At 32.6% G+C, this 20,938-nt stretch overlaps 1 protein-coding gene across 6 annotated transcripts in view; it reads left to right on the forward strand.

Annotated features, from left to right (window-relative positions):
* Window positions 1-20,938, forward strand: part of LOC106712426 (matrix metalloproteinase-14) — a 32,591-nt gene that overhangs the window by 9,927 nt on the left and 1,726 nt on the right. For 2 of the 6 annotated variants that reach the window (XR_001357075.2, XR_001357076.2), the window contains exons 3-13: window positions 10,846-10,975; window positions 12,937-13,041; window positions 13,974-14,142; window positions 15,948-16,023; window positions 16,968-17,045; window positions 17,320-17,451; window positions 17,605-17,776; window positions 17,993-18,196; window positions 18,306-18,562; window positions 18,836-19,010; window positions 20,258-20,450. Coding sequence is in view for 2 of the 6 variants with exons in the window: in XM_014504992.2 (XP_014360478.2) it covers window positions 10,846-10,975; window positions 12,937-13,041; window positions 13,974-14,142; window positions 15,948-16,023; window positions 16,968-17,045; window positions 17,320-17,451; window positions 17,605-17,776; window positions 17,993-18,196; window positions 18,306-18,562; window positions 18,836-19,010 (1,498 nt within the window). In the remaining 4 variants the exon portion in view is untranslated. The remainder of the gene's footprint in view (window positions 1-10,845; window positions 10,976-12,936; window positions 13,042-13,973; window positions 14,143-15,947; window positions 16,024-16,967; window positions 17,046-17,319; window positions 17,452-17,604; window positions 17,777-17,992; window positions 18,197-18,305; window positions 18,563-18,835; window positions 19,011-20,257; window positions 20,451-20,938) is intronic. The other 4 variants (XR_001357077.2, XM_014504992.2, XR_001357078.2 and 1 more) reach the window with 3 other exon arrangements.

The raw sequence follows: 20,938 nt of genomic DNA on the forward strand, positions 1-20,938 counted from the left end.
GAATTCAAAGTAGTGTTTTGTTTCCAGATGTCACGTAGTAATCGGTCCATATATGTTACTTGTTTTATCACCTAAACTATACATTATGTTATCTTAAAGGTATACTAATTACCACAATAAACGTTTGCTTTTTAGTCAAATAATAAACAATAGATAGTAACACTATATTACATTTTTTAATAGTAATAAAATTCATTCATAACTAACCACAGACTTATCTCAATGGTGTCGGATATATCAGACATGTTATCCGGATACGTTATATTAAATTGGTGACCAACAAAGTGAGTCATTGTAAGGTAGGCATGTCTTCTGATTCGGGAGGAAACACTAATAAACCAACAACGTTTCTCAGAAATCGGTGGCTGTGCTGTGAGTCACGGAACCAGTCTCAGTTCGCCACAAGTTCTAGGTCATAGATCACCGACCACTCGTCTATATGATTTATTGACGTATGTTATTTACTTATAACATTCGAATACAAACACGATTTATGTTTTTAATTGTGTATTACTTCAATTTTAATATATTGAGGAATAAATTATGGATTCTTATTTGAATAATTTTTCAATGAGAAAGTTTTTTATTCTTTTAGAATAGTATACCCAAGTATTTTATTCAACTTTTTGAAAGTTCCGTTTTACTTATAAGTTTTTTAATAAGGTAAATAGTTTTTTAAATGTTAATAAAGTAGTAATATTTCTACTATAATTAAAGTAGATTTAAGAAGAATAATACTTTAATTATTGATTTCAAACAGTGCATGCTTTAGACAAAAGCTGATATATCGTAATTTTATTAAATTAAATTAACTCTTAACGTTTTTATTTTAATTCTATCCTAATTATTTTTTAACCTTGACTCTGACAATCGATTAGTTTTTCTCGGTCTGTTTTTTGAATAATAAGTATGGCTGGACATGTCAAGGTGAGCATACGTACCACTAACCCGTTTAGTTTTAAAACAAAATAATGCGTTAATCAATACCGCCAGACAAACTTATTTGACTAATTAAATGATAGGTTTAAGCGCAGAGTCATCTAAGTTTATGATAGTTTTTCATTAAAATCTTATCACAAAGTCTTATTACTTATAACGATTTTGATTACGGTCTTTAAATGTTACTGGCACTCTGTTCATCTTTGTTACAATAGCACTAACTTTTTTTTTTATATTTTCTTAAAATTTGTACTTAGATTGTGATAGATTACCTAGATTGTGATAGAAGATTTGTACGTAGATTATGACTGAAGAAATATATTTTTGAAATATTGTAGTTTGCGAATAGCTAATGCATATATAAATATAGTAAATGTTATATTTATTTTCAACTACAGACCAAACTAACGAGGGGAACGACTTGGTAACTGTCCAGCTGAAATGAACCGGTTATGCAGTTATATTACGTTGGGTTTAATGAAACATTACACATTATATAGACGAAATAACAATTTACCCAAAAGACAGCAGTAATGTGTTTATATGTATGTAATATGTTATAAATACACCAGTAAATAATATAGTATAATAATAATCCATAAAAAATTACATAAAGCATAAACTTAAAAGCTTCTCTACATCTTTCTCCAAGTTTAAACAATTCCAATTTCATATCAATTAAATGAGGAAAAAACCGTACAAACGCCCAGGGGAACTAGGAGATTTTTAATTTCTTTTTTTGTTAAATATAATAATTAAAAGCCAGTAATATTAATAATATGTTTGAATATTTAACATTTTTAGTTTCCATTGCATCAATTAAATAGTACTTAGTAACAAGAGTCTAACAAGTTCTTTGTCAACCGTGTAATTAAAACTGAAGGAAAACCTTTGCATGTTTGTTAAAGGAATTATGGGAATACCGTTGGTTTTATTACTTCAGTTATAAAGTCCAAGTCTTATTTTTGGTATTTTTCCTTAAATGTAATTGAAAATCGGTTAATTTATTTATATTTTATTAAACAACAGTGCTTAATTAATTATTTACTTCTTGTAACATATTAACGATTTTTTTGAACGTACTGGTATCTATTTTTATTTAAGCATCTGTATGCATAAAACATGTTTGCATACAAATGTCTACAAGTAATGTAATTTAATGAGCAATCTGTATGATACAACGGCTGAATCAGCTGTGATAAAAAGTATTGAACTGCTGCCTTCGTTACTAGGATACGGCTGACTACAGACGTATATATACATATTATGCGTATACTTTACGATGATTGAACACGAAAGAATGTTTTCAATTTTGATATTCAAATATTAAGTCAATGTACTTCAATATTACGTGACTGAATTAAAAACGCATTTCCTGCTTATTGAATACTGTTATGATTAACGCACCCTTTTTGGTAGGGTCATTATCCTAGTGAATTCCTGCACGACGAACAATGGCCCAGTCGGAGAGTGCGGGAACCTGTGATGTTCTTTGTTTTCATCGAACCTTACCTGCGCGATTAATTCAATATCAAAATTCAACTCATGCGCAATGGAACGGACATCTCCCGTAAAATTTCCTACGCCGTTTGGAACATTGAACTTTGAGGTAGCTTTCGTAGCGTCAACGTAATAAGTTACTAACGTTTTAAATATAATGGATAAAATCTTTGGCTTTATAAAATGACCATCCTATTGGTTAAATATTTTAATGTCTTAAATTTCTTAACTCACCATAACTTCTAATTCGATTTGTCAAAACGATTTTTTAATTTATGTCACATACAAATATATCGACGTAATACGTTCGTTTTGTTCAGATAATATCTAGCCGTTGTGGATCGTTGCGTACACTGCATACACAATCAGCATAGTAACAATACCTTTTGGGTTTGTATTTTAAAGATCGATACCTCCAGCGTTAGCATACTAGACGTGACTTAAAAACAAAATTTGGATATACATAGAACTACATAGAAGCCTTTAACAGGGGTCGACGTCTGCAAATCCTGAGAAAATAATCTTTTAAATGTTTCACGGAAGGAAAAGATTATAAGAAGAGAACTGTTAGTATCGTGAGATTTTTATGATGAAAAAATAAAAGGTTCTGGCTTCCAAGAATGGATGTTAACATGAAGGAAGGAAGATTTGAGACGAGTCGCTTTGTGTCGCAATAAAATAGGCCGCACGTAATGGTCATAATATAAAGTGAAACAACACCAGCATATTTAAAAATACGGACGAGTTTCGCGCAGCGCGAATAGATCGCATCTGACAATAAGTCGTTACCTCAAACAGCGCCGACGCATGGGGCGACCCGGTCACCTCGATGGTACCGCAAGTCAATTTATTTTTTGACTAACGGCTGCTGCGAAATGCTGTTAACCGATATTGTTCGCGAGATCCTTTCTTTACATTGTTACATATAAATACATGTATACTTACGTCAAAACAGAGCAACGATAATATACCTATTAGTAAGTTTATAAGAGTTTATCTCCCATTGTTTTAATTTAGTAAGGTGTCGTTCAATTCTTATTTACTTTCCGTATGTCATGGGGAAAGAATCAATGGAGTCTATTGCCTTTTAAAATGACTAGTTCAATATTCTAATACTATTTACGGAACCTATTACAAACTAAGCACAAGTAATGAGTTAAAGTTAAATAGTTTTAAAAAATTATTTCCTTGTAACGGTCAACGCGCCGGAGATGTCGCATTCGGTCAGTGTTTTTACGATTGACACCTGCGACAAGTGAGGAGAGGTGCGAGGGGGAGGGGTTCGCGCATGCGCGTCACGCACGCAGGAAGCGCCCGTCGACCTTCAGAACGCGCGCCACGGCCGCAAGCGCTCCACTTGACGCTCCCAAGCATTGTCTGCGACGTCTCTACATGACATGATGGTAGTTGTCATCGCACTTTATATATTATCATTTTGTATTCTCTACTAGCAAAATTACAACAAAACTTTTAACAAAAAAATTACATACTAAAACTATTATAGTAGTGTCAACAAGTCGGCTCTTAAAGTCTTAGCTAAAAGTTGTTTATTTCGCATATGTTTCACATACATTGTATTTACCCAATGTGTATTTTTTTTATTTGTAATACACGTGCACAAAATCGATTGGCAGTAATCAGCAAATCATTGTCAATTATATCAGAAAAGTATGATGCGTACACGTGGCAGACGCATGTGACTGACAGAGGGCGGTCGTGGACATAAAAAAAATGTATTTTCTACCTTCTACTAGGAGAAAATGTCCGTCCACACGCGATTGATTCTATTTACTATCATTTGACAATGACTTCATAATTGAAAATAATTATTGTTGCTATTATTTATTGCGTGTGCTAATGAATAAGATCCAGCATTAGGTGGGATAAGCTGGCTGACAGAGATTAGTGGCGATTATCTGTAGATGAACCTTTACATTTGTCACAACACAATAGAAACTATTATATCTGTTTATCACTTAAGGCAAGTAATTAGCGCGAAATTAGTTATATTTTTTTCCATTCTAATGTTTAATACAAAATACCTTTTTAAGATTTTAGAATTTTACCTTTGTTTTCTGAGACCAAACAAACATTTCTTTGGCAAAACAGAGATAAAAATAATATGTTTTAAACGGGGATTTTAGTCTCAGAAATCCACGATTAATCATTTAACTTTATAGTTACAATCAAGTCTAAATAGATACAGCAAAAACAAAAGAAACATATACATATTAATTATGTATTCTATTTGTATCTTATTGCCAAGGTTTATTTGTCTGATTTTTATGTCGACTCATCGCAGGATGTTTGTTTACTATCAATGCACATTCCTATTCACATCTTATATATTGAGTACATAATTTACAATGTATATGTTGCGCCACCTTTACATCACTATATACAAGACACGCAGTAGTAATTCCCGTAGTAATGCTCTATATTAACTATATTCTTAACTAAAACTTGACATATTTAAGCATAACTAATTGCATTCACTTATTGAAATGTTATTTATTGTTTCATACAGAAAATTATACTAAAATAAAACATTTTATTAAACTGCGTTCAATTTTGTATCATTATTTACACGTGTAGAGTAACGTAGTTACACGTATTGAGGTAAACACTGAGATAACTACGAAATATATCATGGAATTCTGTTATTATTTTCAAATTATGTCAGCACGTGTACTATCAATAACAACTTTTATGAACAATTTATTCTTAAATAGGTTAATAAGCCATTTATATGTATATACTGTGGTTAGATAAATCTAATTCATACCACGAGTCAGGAGTGGCGCAGCAAAATGTAAGCAGGAGTTAGATGGAAAAAGCACGTGTCAGTAATTTAATAAAACCGATTAACATTATTTTGTTTACACGCAGGGAATGTTAATAACATAAATCTTTTTTCTTCATCTGTAATACAATTAAACAGGTGCTTTGTAAACAATCGTTTATTAATTTACATTTGCATATTATTATAAACAATTAAATGTGAATCATTTAACTTACAAGTCGTAGTACAAACAAGTTTAGTTATGTCTAAGAAACAAGTTAGTATACAACTGTCTTATAAGAATACATTTTTATAATTATTTAACAAATATTTTTACAAATGCAATGATCCTTTATTAAACAATCCAAATACTAGAATGGCTTTCGAATTTAAAGAAATTTAGAACAACCACAGAGTAGATTTTAATAGAGTACTCCGTGTATCAATCAGAAGGATTTTCCTATAATAGCAATTTGTTAAATGATATCAACCTAAGCAAGGCAAAGCAATGGTGATATATCATAAGATAACAGTTTTTACTTTAACACCATAATGCTGGTTATGCAGAAATGTAAAAAAAAAACATTTCAATCGATAAATGATAGCGACAAATTATTAAGATAATTAATCGATTATGAAGCTAAATTAAAAATGAGTATCAAAATAGAAAAACAAAAGATGTCTATGATGATTGAATGCTAAAGACAGGTCTTTACCTCATTAAGAATGTAAATAACGACGCAATCCGGAATCATCTTCCTTAGTGGGATTTAACAAGGCTGCTAAGTTCGTTTCACTCCAACTATAATAACATCGTAATTGCAACTTTCAATGCCGTAATTTGTTAACAATTGATGTCCTGAGTACAGCAGACGTTGTATTATTTCTATATGTTTACACTAAAAGACTACTTCATAAATGAACTATGAAAAACATTATATAAGTTGATTAAATAAAAATTAAAAACATGTTTGAAAATATCCCTGACAATCGGAAAGAATTCTAATTGAATAACAATTCATTTCTTAAAATCAGTCAAGTTTAAGAGTACAAGAAGCTACAAATCAACTAGCGAAAAACATATTTGCTTTAACAACAAAATGTAAGCTGTAAAACTTTAAAAAGAGTAGAGTTTTTATTTATTTTGTATTATATTACATATTCTTTTACGTTTGTGTTCTGCGAGTCCTTAGTAATTCCCCGTCGAATTCATCCACACGACGACAATATTATGATTGTTTTGTTGCGATTGTTATTTTTATGTTTATCTTCTCATTCACGGTATGGCATATCAGTATTACTTACTCTAGTTTCTTAGAAAGATTGAATTAATTATTTTATCTCTAATAAGAATTTTAAGCACAAACGCATAAAGAATTAACTAACATGAATTAACTCCGATACTTTTAGTCTGTTAGAAATCTGTATGAATATATTTGTTCAATTATATAACAAAAATTATTTTACGATGTTATCAAACACATGACAATAGCTTGACAAATTACGATCACGCAGCCCATGCTAGGCCACTATGTATTGTGCTTTGTCATTAACTGCCCGCATGTATCACGTGCAAACTTTAGATTTATCAAGTTGCAATGTTATTTCGTCGGATATATTCAACATACAATAAATAAATCTTTGTACATGGACGAATCGATAATAAATTTTTAAGTCCGATTTGTGTACATCAAAAATTATTTATAAAACTCAAATGTAAAGTGTAAGGAAAAAATTATTTACAAAATTCTGAGTGTAAAAAACCTATCAGTAGTTAAAAGCAGTATTCTCATTGAATATTCCTCGACCGCTCATGATTTTAAATGCGTTTTATTTATCTAGAGTCAATATTTCTTTATTAAAAATTTCCGTAAAAGGTATATTTGTAGTTTGTGTGGCGATGCATGCGTAGCCTAACAGTATGATTCAAACACTTTACACACAACAAACAAAGGCCCGACCGGAAGTGAGTGTTGCCTACGAGTACATCAACACTATTTTATTTTTATTGTAGTTAACGCGAATGAATAATGGAACATGAAACGTCTTCTCTCTTATTGATGGCGACATTTTGACGTGACTTCGATTAATTATAAATTGATTTATTGTTTATAATCATTGTTATTTCACTGTAACATAAATTTCCTTTAAGGTTATTTTTTAGTCTGGAAAGGAAAATTTTACTAGTCAATTGAAAATAGGCATCCTTCTTTACCATATTTAAGGGTTTTTTGATTTTTTTTCTTATCGACAGATCCTTTTAATTTGGAAGGATGTTTCTATGAGATATAATGTAAAAAATGTTAATTCTATCAAATAACAACAATTTATGTTCTTAAGATATTTGATTACAGACATAAAATTTATACTGAAAAATGTTAAAGAGAATAAATAGAGTTTGATTTTGATACAATATAGAGTTTGATACAACGACCTAATTTTGTATTTGGAATATTAAGAGAAAGATAAAATTTGGAATTATTAAGAGATAACATTATTATATACATATTTTTAACATTATGCGTCATTACGTTTTTGGAATGTAATGTGGGTCGTGGGTTTACGGGCCGCATTGTGCCGATCGGTCGTAAGCCCAGCTTCCAACCGTTATTCATTGAGGCACACTGACCTCGATACGCCCATACCAATTGCCATGGCGCTTTTAAATCTGCGACCATATGCCGCTAATTGGCGAAAACATTCCACGTCAGTACCGACTTTTTAATCTTTGTTGCCAGTCAAGACCTTTTTCTTTAAAAACAACTATATACTTTTTATATGTTAAAATTAAGCGATTTCATTCAACTTTCTTGTTAAAACTATTACGAACTTTAAAGTAGAAAAATATAATAATTATTGTTTTTAATTTCTTAGTGTTTCGATATATTTACTTATAAAAATGAACTGTTTAGTTCTTGAGATTTGATCTTTTTGAAGTAACCTTGAGCATCTTATATCTCAGTGTAAAGTTGTAACACTCTTTGTGCAAATAATTTCTGTATGCAAACGACAAACAATACTTCAGATGTCAGAGAACGCGACTCGTTACCAGCGCGCCCAAAAACAAAACTAGTCCCTGTAGTAAGTCATTTATAATGCATAATCCTTCGACGCTTCTTATTACTTGGTTGCACTCGTTCGTTTCTCTCCTACAGACGTGTAAAACATTACAGTTAAAAAAATACGTGATCCACCTAAGAAATCGTCCCATTTCTATTTTAAATGAACTAGGTTTTTTGATAATATTAAAGACAATGATACTGTATGCAAAAAGCCTGCACATACATCGCAATTTTAATACTTAAAAGATATTAAATATTCCTTTGTTATCAACATGATCCGAGATGCAACGATGATGGTAACCGCAGGTGTGCATATTTAAGGAGACATAATAAATCTGTAGACATTTTCATACGTTACCATAGAACAATAGCGGCGTTCTTTCGGGGGTATTGACTGCGTCGGTAGACTACGTCGTGTTCCCCGAAGCAAGAGGTAACAAAGAATGAGTGACGGAGTGGCGGCGTGGTGGTACCAGGGCGACACATGTGCCGGCACATTGTGATGCAGGTCACGCGACAGGCGTCGCCGGCTGTCGCCAAGGTCAGCTGTATCTCGGTCTCTTCAACTCCAATCTGTAAAGTTCCTTGCCCATGATTTTTTTTATCTACATAACATATATGCTTCATAACTTGAGGCGCGCTAAAACACACTGTCTCAAAATAAATACACAATTTTTTTTTTTAGGAAAAACATATATAGAGTAGCTTTATTCTAGAATTGTGTTTACCTTACTAGTATTACTGTAGTCAATTACTATAATTTTGTTACTTATATTGTGCAAACTTATCGAGTACTCATTTTATACGCAAATCCTGCCTTCGTTTAGAATTTTTGATGATTTCTTGTGGAATTTATTGTCTTTTAATCTTAGTTAATCTGTGTTAAAACTATGTTAATGGTATAAAATTTTCAATTAACTAATGATAAGTTGTAAAATGGACACTTATTACATCTATATATTTTGATTGGCTTGTAAACGTGTTTCTTTATCTTCTAGTCATATCGATATCTGGACTATCACCCGTGGGGATCCAAGAACATCGTAAGAATTTATTGTAATGCAAGATTACTAACTGTATATACATGCACATAATTATTTACACGAAGTTTAAAGATTTAAGGTAAAAAAACACATGTATTTAGTTTGTAATTTTCTTCAATTCGAAGTAAAAATATTACATTATAATATTAGTTACGGCAATTGATAAGGTAGCTTAAATTTTCACGTAATAATATTACAAATGACGCACATGGTATTTTGAATTATCTTGTTTATATCATTATACTCAGAAGCATTTCATTTCATTTTTGTTTTATTATTATCCATATCGCAGACAATAAACAATGGGGGGGTGACCTTGACTTTGTTGTGATAATACTTAAATACAATAAAGATTAACAAATCACTATCTATATTTTAAAAAAAACTTAAAATTTGCACACTGATTGAATAATGCTACGTAAATATCTCGTACCCTGATATACACAATATAAAGTTTATTAGATGTATTGTCGGACACAGCAGAGAAAAAAATGTTGATCTAATTTATGCAATCTGTTAACGAGAACAATAGAAGAAAAAATAATAATAGGTTTCTTCCAACAATAATAGATACTTACCACTGTAATACGAGTGTTTACATATAACTTTGTTCGAGATGTTTAAAAATAAAAAAGTAATTGCTATATATCATCATACTATTACCAATTCAAGAAAAAATAAAAAGTATTATAATTATCTTAAGTTATACAGTTGTAAAGATAAAAAATACTAATTAAGTTTTGTTTGAATAGAGAACGATAATATTTCCATAACAGACCAAATTACTCTACATAAGTTTTATAATTCGTATAATGTATTTTTTATAAAAATAAAGGTTATGTACATATGATTCATCTAGTGTTACATAAGTTAAGACGCTTGTAAACAATTTAGTGTAGTTATCTTTTAAACTCTATCAAGTATAGCATATAATATGTAGTCTATGCCAATGTCCAATGAACATATATTTTATTTCAATAGAATTTCGTCTAAGTATGTTCACCTGTTTTATTGAGTCGTTCATTCTGAAATGACCATAGTAGCGTTGTTTTTAAGTATATTGTGGTGGTGTTAATTAGAATTAGAACTTAGGATAGTATTAAGCTTATAGGCCAATTCAATGGAACTGAGAAATTATATTTACTCATATCATTTGCTGATAATTTCATTTACTGACAATTTATTTATTTTGGAAAGTTTCAATGTTTAAATTAATTTCACAAACATGTCTGTTTTTAATAAGTCTGTAGTTACAGTTTTGTGAAGGTAAATTTGTTTAGCTTTGTTATAATCTCTCATTTCCATTATATTTGACTATATATTTATGTATCTATAATACTGTACATAAAGATAATGGTAAAGTAAAATTAATACGTAAAGTAATATTTGAATTAGATGTACAATTAATGAAAAGAGATTTGAATTATTGTATGCAAAATAAATTAACCTTAGGTTTCCACTTAACTATTTTTTTTATTAAGAAAACACAATGTACTTTATATGTGTATTTTTATTTCAGATGTATTTAGCGCAGTATGGTTACTTAAGCCCTTCAGTCCGGAACCCTTCCAGCGGCCACATCATGGACGAGAGCTCGTGGCGACGCGCCATCGCTGAGTTCCAAAGTTTCGCCGGACTTAATGCAACAGGTTTGATCAGATTTTATTATCAGAATTATAAAAAAAACCTATGTTATTCTTGCACAAATGAACTACTTTCCAATAAAAGCTCCATCAAACTAGGTCCAGCTGTTTTGGACTTACGGATAGTGCGCCGGCAACTTATTCCAATCCTTAGCAGTACGCACAAGTAACTTCTTCACTTCAATTTTATTAATTGTGTAGATCTATCGTTTATTATGAATATGAACAGAATGAAATTGCACAGAAGGTTATAGTGTATGATGATAACTTTCTTGCACAAAATGTTGGGATAATTCTTATTAACATTCAGCCATTCACTAAAGAGGATTTTGTGGATTTAAGATACAATGTTGTATACTCTACCAGCTTTTTGGATAGTATAGCGTATAGTAGGCAGTTAAACTTTTTCAACACTTGTGCGAGCTTCAAGTTCACTAAGAACGCAGGAGAGTACGAACAATAAAATGTGTAAACACCTTTACTTGAACGGAATTGAACTAATGCAAAAAATGTCAATGTAAAATTATATTTAATAGCACCATATGGCAATCTCGTGATGTTAATTCCTGTGTATTTATATCCATCGTGACTATGTGCGTATTAAATTATACAGTTGCCGTAATAGATGTAATAAGTAACCCACATCGGAGACGTCTTGACCTCCTTATATTGCTACGACACGAGAGCACGTGAGCTTAGCACTTTAGTACTATTAATCGTATTTTTTTGCACAAAATATTCGTTTAAACGTACGTTATAAAATCTAACTATTTAGCGGATTGCCTGATACGTAATGATTAATTAGGACATGGACAAATCCTTTGCCATGTCATTGAAAAGAGCGTCCAATCCTATTTTAATCGATTTTATTATTATTTGGTTTGTATGAAACATTAATGTTATAGCTAAACGCAAAGTATAAAATCGTTGCGATGTCTGCCGCTGATAACAAAGCCAATACAATCACGTGCGAACACTGGTCGTACCGTGGACTACGGCCTGCTATTTAAATACCATTATGTAGGTAGATCTTGAAAATTCGCATTCATACGTGCCTCGGTACGGCAAGCAGTTAGTGTATTAAAAGATTCAATCTTTATGGTGGAACTTGAACTACACGACAAGCCTTTGTAGTACCAGATGGGCTGAACAAGTTGAGGAAGAAAACCACTGTAGGATGGTGCGAGCTTTATGTCCTTTACGTTCAGTTTAAAATTGTGTTGTGAACAGCGTCTCGTCAGAAATCGTGAGCTACTATAATGTTTGGATTCATATATACCACCAGCTCCTCAGAAAGACACTATTATGTAAGCAAATAACGAAGTATTATGGGCCACGTATACATAATTCATGTTGAGACGCGGCACACGCTGTTTTAAGGAGTCCATTAAAACTAACATGTCTTATTGTATGAATAGAAAATTAGATAGCATGCATGCGCCGTGAGTCAACCTGGTATGATGGTTTTATGGGAAAATATACTCCATAAAGTAAACGTAATCGGCAGTATCTAACAAATGGGATAAAACAGGAAAAATATCTTGTATTTTTCCATTAGCCGAATACACTGTGTGTACGTGCTTATTTTATTTAAATAGTTAATTGTACCTACTATTTAAATTATGTGATATATAATTAATTCGTGAAGTGTATCTATCATATGTAATTGAATTTTAAGTAATTCGTATTGACTTTACGTCCAATCCTGGTTCGGATGAAGTTTTCCGCGAACTGAATTCGATTGTATAATTATTTCCTTGACGACACTGATGATATGATTGCAAGACGATTTATCTTTCGAGTAATAACATCTTTTATACTATTATATATACTTTATACGCTTTAAAGATCAAGATGTGCAAACAAGAAATTATGATAAGTGATCTGTGATTCCCCACACATAGATTAATAAATAAATATGAAATCTAGCGACTGAAACGTTTACTTATGATATGGTTATGTTACAGGTGAACTGGACGATGAAACAGCTAAAGTAATGTCGCTGCCGAGATGCGGTGTTAAAGACAAAGTTGGATTTGGCGAGAGTCGAGCGAAAAGATACGCGTTGCAAGGTAAGGTTTTGCCCGCAATTTCGTCTGTGCAGAATTAAAAAAGGGTGCGAAAGTGTCTCAGGTGTGTTTCTCTGTTCTATATCTGTGTCAAACTTCAATAAGATGTGTTGAACCATTGCGGAGTTATCGAGTTAAAATGTAAATGAAACGTATCCCACGGTAACCGTACATGGTTCCGGGATTATAATAGTCTGTGTTCTTTAAGACTATTCTACATCAGATTTCATCCAGATCTATGCAGCCGTTCTGCAGATACCTTCTAACAAACATAATTAGTAAGATAAGTAGGTTCAAACTGGTCGAGGATCTAATAGTCCCAGTTAATATATCAAAGGCTCAACCTTTAAGTCACTATTTTCATACTCAGTAATTTTTTTTTATAATTAATCCGGGCAAAAGTAAGTCAGATGGTTTGACAAATAAAACTGCAGTTATTTCTGAACTCGCGGTCACGTGCCGAGAGCATAAGAACAAATAAGGAATTGCATAAGATATTATACTTGTAAATTTTACATACGTATATTAAGTGAATAAACGCCGTCTGCATTTTATATCAATTAATCGTAACCTCTTAAACGACCCAAGACGACAGCTGGTTTGCTCAGTACACTGAACTGATAAAAATATCAGACCAAACAAATAATCAAACAAAGATCTACTTTGTTCAGCTAAATACGTTTATATTTATACATGTACATATTTATTTATTTACATGTAACCACGTGATAAAAATATAATTTAGACTCGCATAAATGTTAAACGAGGTATACAGTCGAACTAAGCCAGTCTCTCACTTCAAAGATTAACTAGTATCACTGTCATAACAGAGTACCCATTAATCTATCTCATAATCTTTTGAATTGACAAACTAGGTATAATTAACACTACAATCCTTATATATAGATGGTTCCATATTCGTCTTTCCTTCTCAGGCTCGAGATGGCGTGTAAAGAACCTTACGTACAAGATCTCAAAGTATCCGACGCGATTGAACCAGGCCGAAGTCGACGCCGAGCTGGCCAAAGCATTCTCCGTATGGTCTGACTACACCGACCTCACGTTCACACAGAAGCGTTCCGGCCAAGTACACATCGAAATAAGGTATGTTGTATAACATTACTGTTTTGTCAGCATCAAGCTATAGTTAAATAAAAAAAAAAACAGACAAGTCGGAGTATACGAGTAATATCCGACTATATTAGGCACAGGGTAGCCAAAAGTGTCCAAATTTATTTGTTTATTAGTGTGTACAACTATACTATTGCAAAGCGTTTTCGTAAGTTATACTAGTTATAACTGTTGATATTTTGTGAGAATGATGCTTTAAATATACTCTACTAGCTTTTACCCGCGACTCCGTCCGCGCGGAATAAAAAATATAAAACGGGGTAAAAATTATCCTATGTCTGTCTCCTGGTTCTAAGCTACCTCCCCATCAATTTTCAGCTAAATCAGTTCGACCGATCTTGAGTTATAAATAGTGTAACTAACACGACTTTCTTTTATATATATATAGATTATTACATGCAGTTTCCTTTAACTACTATTTATTTCAATTTTTTGAGCGAGCAAGGCTATTTAGTAGTATCAAGTGTTGTCTACTACGAATTGATAGTTCAATTTCGATATATTACACAATTTAAGTATACAATTTTTCGTTATAAATATACAAAAAATATTGATGTAACAACTCTATGTCGTTACAATGGTAATCTGCGTTGCGTAACCGTACAATAATAGTCGTCATTGAGCGCCGAGGCTGTCCAGTGTTGCATCCACAAAACGTTTTCATTTTTAAATCAATTATGTTGGATACAATTAGGCACGAAATTTGTTTCATAAAACATCCATCACACGGATATTTATAACTATTAATTTTTACATATTAACTTTGTATGTGAAATCTCAGCTCCACATATCAAGAAATCTTCCTTTAGTGAAGAGTTCAAAAACGCTTCCATTCGTATCAAAAGACTTTCGGAATATTTTGTAAACTTAAAAGGATATTATAATGTTTAATTTGTGCAGATCCAGTAGAATTAAAAAAAATCAATGCAATTTACGAAATGAATTTGGCTAAAAAAAAAGACATCGGTATGTTTATGAGCTCAAACAATCATAAGATCCGTCTATAAATTTGATTTTTAGCGCATAAAATTTTGAAGGTGTCGATAAACAAAATTTAAATTCCATTTGATTTGCTCTTATCTAAAATTATTTATTTTTTTATGAACAAAAAGCTAAAGCGTTGTTTGTGAGTCCTACGACGTCATCAACTTAATACAATGTAGGAAAAAGATAATAATAATAATATAAAAATGTGTCAATGTAATGTTTTGTCAGAATGTCACGTAATGATAATTACTTCAACAGCAGTCGGGATCATATGCGCCGGAGCATAACATCTGTTACTCACTTTTGTACACCTATAGGTGTACATCAAATTGTAATATTCTGTTATCACATGTTATGATAAGGTAATTTTTTAATTGATAGAATACTAGCTGTGACCAGTAACTTCGCCCGCACGGAATTAAAAAAAACTTAGAATTAAAAAAAATATATCCTATAGCAACCGGGGACAGTGTAGCTTCCCAACAATGAATTTTTCAAAAGTAGTAATAGTCTATTCAATGCAAACACAATTAAACTTTTCCTCTTCATTATATTAGTAGGTATAGATACATCCAAAAGTGTTACTTTCTTGCGTTGTAATAAGGAAATAATTTTATTGAATTGTACGTAAACCGCAATTGGTTTTAAAATGTAATTTTTCGATAAATTACATTGCTTAAGTTAGTTCAGTTCTAGTAGCTAAGGTACTAAATCATAGGTATTTTATAATATCGAGTTTATGAATATTAATTTTTTTTAGTTAATTATTGTTAATAATTGTCCATTTACAGATTCGAAAAGGGTGAGCATGGAGATGGTGACCCGTTCGACGGACCCGGTGGTACTTTGGCCCATGCGTATTTCCCCGTAAGTGCTGTCTTTTCTAAAACATATTACGAAACTAAACTAATTATTCAGCAAAACATAAGGTTCATTCATTAATTACGTTACATCAATATAGTTACTTTTATTTTACACTGAATTTCGATTACGCCAATTAATATTTAGCAAGTAGGTAGAGTTTGATATAGTTTTTAAATAACATTTTATATGAAATATTTAAGTACGCCATTATATTGTTAAACGGCGGAAATAACAAATTGTCACTGTGAATGTGAAAGTGATGTTTTGTTATTGATGTTGTTATACCTTTGTTGGTGTAATTTGTTATATCATTTTGTACTTTAAATTTTTATACGGTAGAATGCTGGCATTCCGCGACCAGATTATTGGTTGATAAGTGATGTATGGAAAATCAAAAGGAGCTACGGGTTACGGTTGCTCTATTGCCTTTTGTATAACAAAATGAATGCTTATATTTGTATTTCACACGATTAAAAGAAAATTTATTGTTTATTTAAGTTATTGAAATTGATTGTGTGTCTGTCTGAAATGCTGTTAGACTTTATCGAAGAAGACTTTTGATAAGTTGGAATGTAGATATAAAAATATATTAAAGATTTCTGTTAAATTTAATACTAGGATGTTTTAAACCATAACAATTGCCATCAATTTTTAATAAAAATCTCCCAATCCTTCTTTTATGTTTTGTCAAACCAATTAAATTATACGAGTAGAAGTGATGTGAAGTGATTCTAGCATGACGGCTGATAGAGGTGTAAAAAAGTGTAGAACAATGTCGTGTCTTTGTAGGAGGAAAGGCAAAGAAATACCCAAATGTAAATAAATACCACTTATAAAGAAACGTCATAAAAATTAGTTTAATTCAAATTAATTTGACTTTCTTTAAACGACATACGGCTTATGATCTTATGTTTATGCATTTTTGATGAATATTTGATTTTTATTAGGTTTACGGAGGTGATGCTCACTTCGACGATGCTGAGGTCTGGTCAATTAACTCGAGGCGGGGAACCAATCTCTTCCAAGTACGTAAATTAAATGATTAATTAAGATTCAGTGCTTTTGTGATTTTATATTTGCGTATATAAGTTATTGTAATAAGTAATCAACAAGGTAATACTCGTACGTCTTGCGTTGCTTTTACTAATCATATAGAATAGATTAACTTGCAGTTTGGAATACTAACCTAGTCTTGGTTATAAGAAATATTTTAAATATATTTTATTTTCCTTGCTCACAAAATTATATTTGATGTAAATGCTAAATCAACATTTAAATAATAAAAACTTTAATATGAAGGTGGCAGCGCACGAGTTCGGTCACTCTTTGGGGTTGTCTCACAGCGATGTCCGCTCCGCTCTGATGGCACCCTTCTACCGTGGATACGACCCCGCCTTCCAACTCGACCAAGACGACATCCAAGGAATACAGGTATATACAGTATATAATATAGGATAATTATATTTAAGATATTTGTCTCCAACAGAATACTATAACATTTATCTAACTAGTCAAATTATATATTATATAATGTATACTAGAACTACTTATTCGTCTCCTCTCATCCACGTACGTGTTTACTAGGCACTGTACGGGCACAAGACGCAACTGGACATCGGCGGCGGCTACCCCGCGCGACCGACTGCTCCCCGCGTCACCACACCACCCTCCTCCACCGAGGACGCCGCGCTCTGCGCCGACCCATCCTTCGACACCATATTCAACTCAGCCGATGGCGCCACATTTGTTTTCAAGGGTATGATGCAACAGTATTACTACTATGGAACTTTAGTGACAAAGTTCCAGGCGTATTGCAGAACTAACGACCTTACTGATTCATTCCTCGTTAATGATCTCTTAAAGGGAACAAGAAGGGGTTAAGTCTAGCGAACTTTTTGGGAGTTCTGTTCCGAATAGAGGACCACTTTGATGGTGATATAGTTGATTTACTTATAATATTTGTGTTGTATAGGCGAGTACTACTGGAGATTAACAGAAAGCGGTGTGGCGGCGGGCTACCCGCGCCTCATCTCGCGCGCCTGGCCCGGCCTGCCCGCCAACATTGACGCTGCCTTCACCTACAAGAACGGAAAAACGTACTTCTTCAAAGGCTCCAAGTACTGGAGGTATAATGGACAAAATATCGATGGAGACTATCCAAAGGAAATTAGTGAAGGTTAGACCGCTAATTAAAATTAGAATTTAATTAAAGTATCAAGTAATATTTTTAACGAGAAGCAAAGTAAACAACAGTGTGTAATGGGTGATATTTATTTACATTTCAGGGTTCACTGGTATACCAGATAACATCGACGCAGCGTTAGTATGGTCGGGCAATGGCAAGATTTACTTCTACAAGGGCGCGAAGTTCTGGCGATTCGACCCGGCGCAGCGCCCGCCCGTCAAGTCGACCTACCCCAAGCCCCTGTCCAACTGGGAAGGCATCCCGGACAGTATAGATGCAGCCTTACAGTACACTAATGGTTACACGTACTTCTTTAAGGGCGGTTCTTACTGGCGGTTCAACGACAGAACTTTCAGTGTAAGTATTTAATATTCTTAACAAACTACTAATTCTACGTACATACGTACATGGGAATAACAGTTTTTGGAGACAAAAATCTATTATGTCTAGATCACACGAAGTGGGAATAAGTGTGGGCATGATGTTGATAGTAAAGATTAAACATTAACACCACAAATGATCAGAATACAAAATGGTCGATTAGAAAGTTGAGTAGAGTGACGAAGTATCTAACTTCAATGAATGTTTTAATATTCAATTTTTTTTTTTGTTTTCAATAATGTTGTACAGGTGGACACAGATAAGCCGGCGTTCCCGCGCTCAACCGGCTACTGGTGGCTGGGCTGCAGCAGTGCGCCGCGCGGCACAGTCGGAGGTAACGCGCGACTCTCTGATGCCAACGAAGCCGCCGCATACACTCAACTGCCAGACGAAGACGACGTCGGCGACATACTCTTTGACGCAGGTAGATTCATCGACGCCCAGATTCGAACGAAAAATTATTTTGAAATAATGAAATAACAGGCTCTTGATTAAGGTGGCGTTAAGAACGAATTTTAATAAATGCCACAACAAATAAAAATAACGTTAAATTATGAAAATATTCAAAAACTATCCTTTCTTTTGGTATCATGATAAAACATTTCTAAAGTTAGTGTTTTTGTTGCATTTTATATTAAATTCTAAATCTATTTCAAGAGCAATTCGTGTTACAGTTACAGAGAAGGGCTGACCGTCGCCGGCACCACTGTTAAATGTCTGCTTCTATATGCCCTTCTGTATCTGAATGTCTTTCATTAGTTTTGTTCTTGTCTCCATTTTGTTTGTTAAATGTACTATCGTAGTTTAGAAACTAATTATTTTTATCTGTTACCTTTTTAACATGAATATTGTTTCTTGTTTTATGTCGTATCTTTGTATTATGTTTTTTTGTGTTCATTTTTCATTGTTTTCAGCTACATATTTATTTTTACTTCATTATATATATTCATTATCACGAATATCATCTGAGATTGTTTATCATATTTAACTCACAATTGTAACATTAACAGAAATAACAATTTAACTTTTTATTCCCATTACAATGGTATATATTTTCAAAGTTCTAACATTTTTAATAAATTAACCGATCACGACTAAAATTAACAAAATCTGCCAAACAGGCTTGGGTTAGCTTTGCTTCTTGGGGGCAGTGGTTGTCGGTGAGTCCTGTTCGACATAGATGAGGCTTCTGGGCGCCAATGAAAATACCTGCGTTTTGCACTTAAATATTTCGCACAGTACAAACTTTTGCTATAGAAACGGAGCCAAAGGAGCAAGGTCCTTGGATTCTGTGCAAAATGTTTAAACTTTACACAACACACAAAATTTTATTTTAATTATTGTTTGCACATAGAGTAAAAAACAGAGTGCACTATGGGTGACGATTATTATATTACTAAATTTGATCTTATTTGTGATAATTTCACGAATATTGGCACCAAATATGGTTACAATACAAGTAAAGTTAAATTTATTAAGAACACAATTGTTGCACTGTTGATAATTTAATGTTTTTATGTTGTACACGTACACTGTTCAACGAATGTTACACAAATATGTACGTTCACTTGTTTGTCAATGTGTGTGTACGTCTCACACGCTGAACGGCGCGGGCGTTGCACGCACTCGTTCACCTCGCGTCATGTGTGTTTGTGTATTTTGTCTTTCTAGGTGTAAAATCATCCGCTCCCAGATCATTCTTCTGGTTCAGGGAATAGCCTCGTTGGAGTTCCTGAACGTTGTACATAGAGATTATTATAAAGAACAAAGACTCAATTAATTAAATAGGAGAAAATATGAGTACCAGTGAGATTATAGAAATAAGCGGTGATTTTAGTACCGGCGAGCTTCTCACGCGCCACTTGTACGTTGGTTTCATATCACTTTTGCATGTTTGAATACAAGCTTACTATGACTTCCTTCTGACAATCGTATAAAAACATATTATAGCCTTCCCTCGTAACAAAATTGTTATTCTCATTTATTTATTTACTCAGATTTAATTCATTATTGAAAAAATTAAGACAACGATATGTTTTTGTACGACTGCTTTGGGTTTTAGACGGTTACAGTCAGTTGCACGCATGCTCCATGGCTTTGTTAACACTAATCATTTTATTTAGTTTTTGTTTTTATTTCTAGCCGTATATTGTTATAGAGTTTGTCAACACTTTGCAGGCGACTGTTAAAACTAAAGAAAATATTCACATATTATTATTAATTTTCAAAAGTAAATAAGTATTATTAGATGCAGTAGTATTTTCTGAACATGTGCCAAACCGATTATGTTTAAAATAACGTGTGCACATATTGGTTTTTGAACGCGACATTTCTGCGAATAAATTAATAATA

This window comes from Papilio machaon, chromosome 3 (assembly GCF_912999745.1).
Source record: "Papilio machaon chromosome 3, ilPapMach1.1, whole genome shotgun sequence".
In the NCBI taxonomy this organism is placed as follows: Eukaryota; Metazoa; Arthropoda; class Insecta; order Lepidoptera; family Papilionidae; genus Papilio; species Papilio machaon.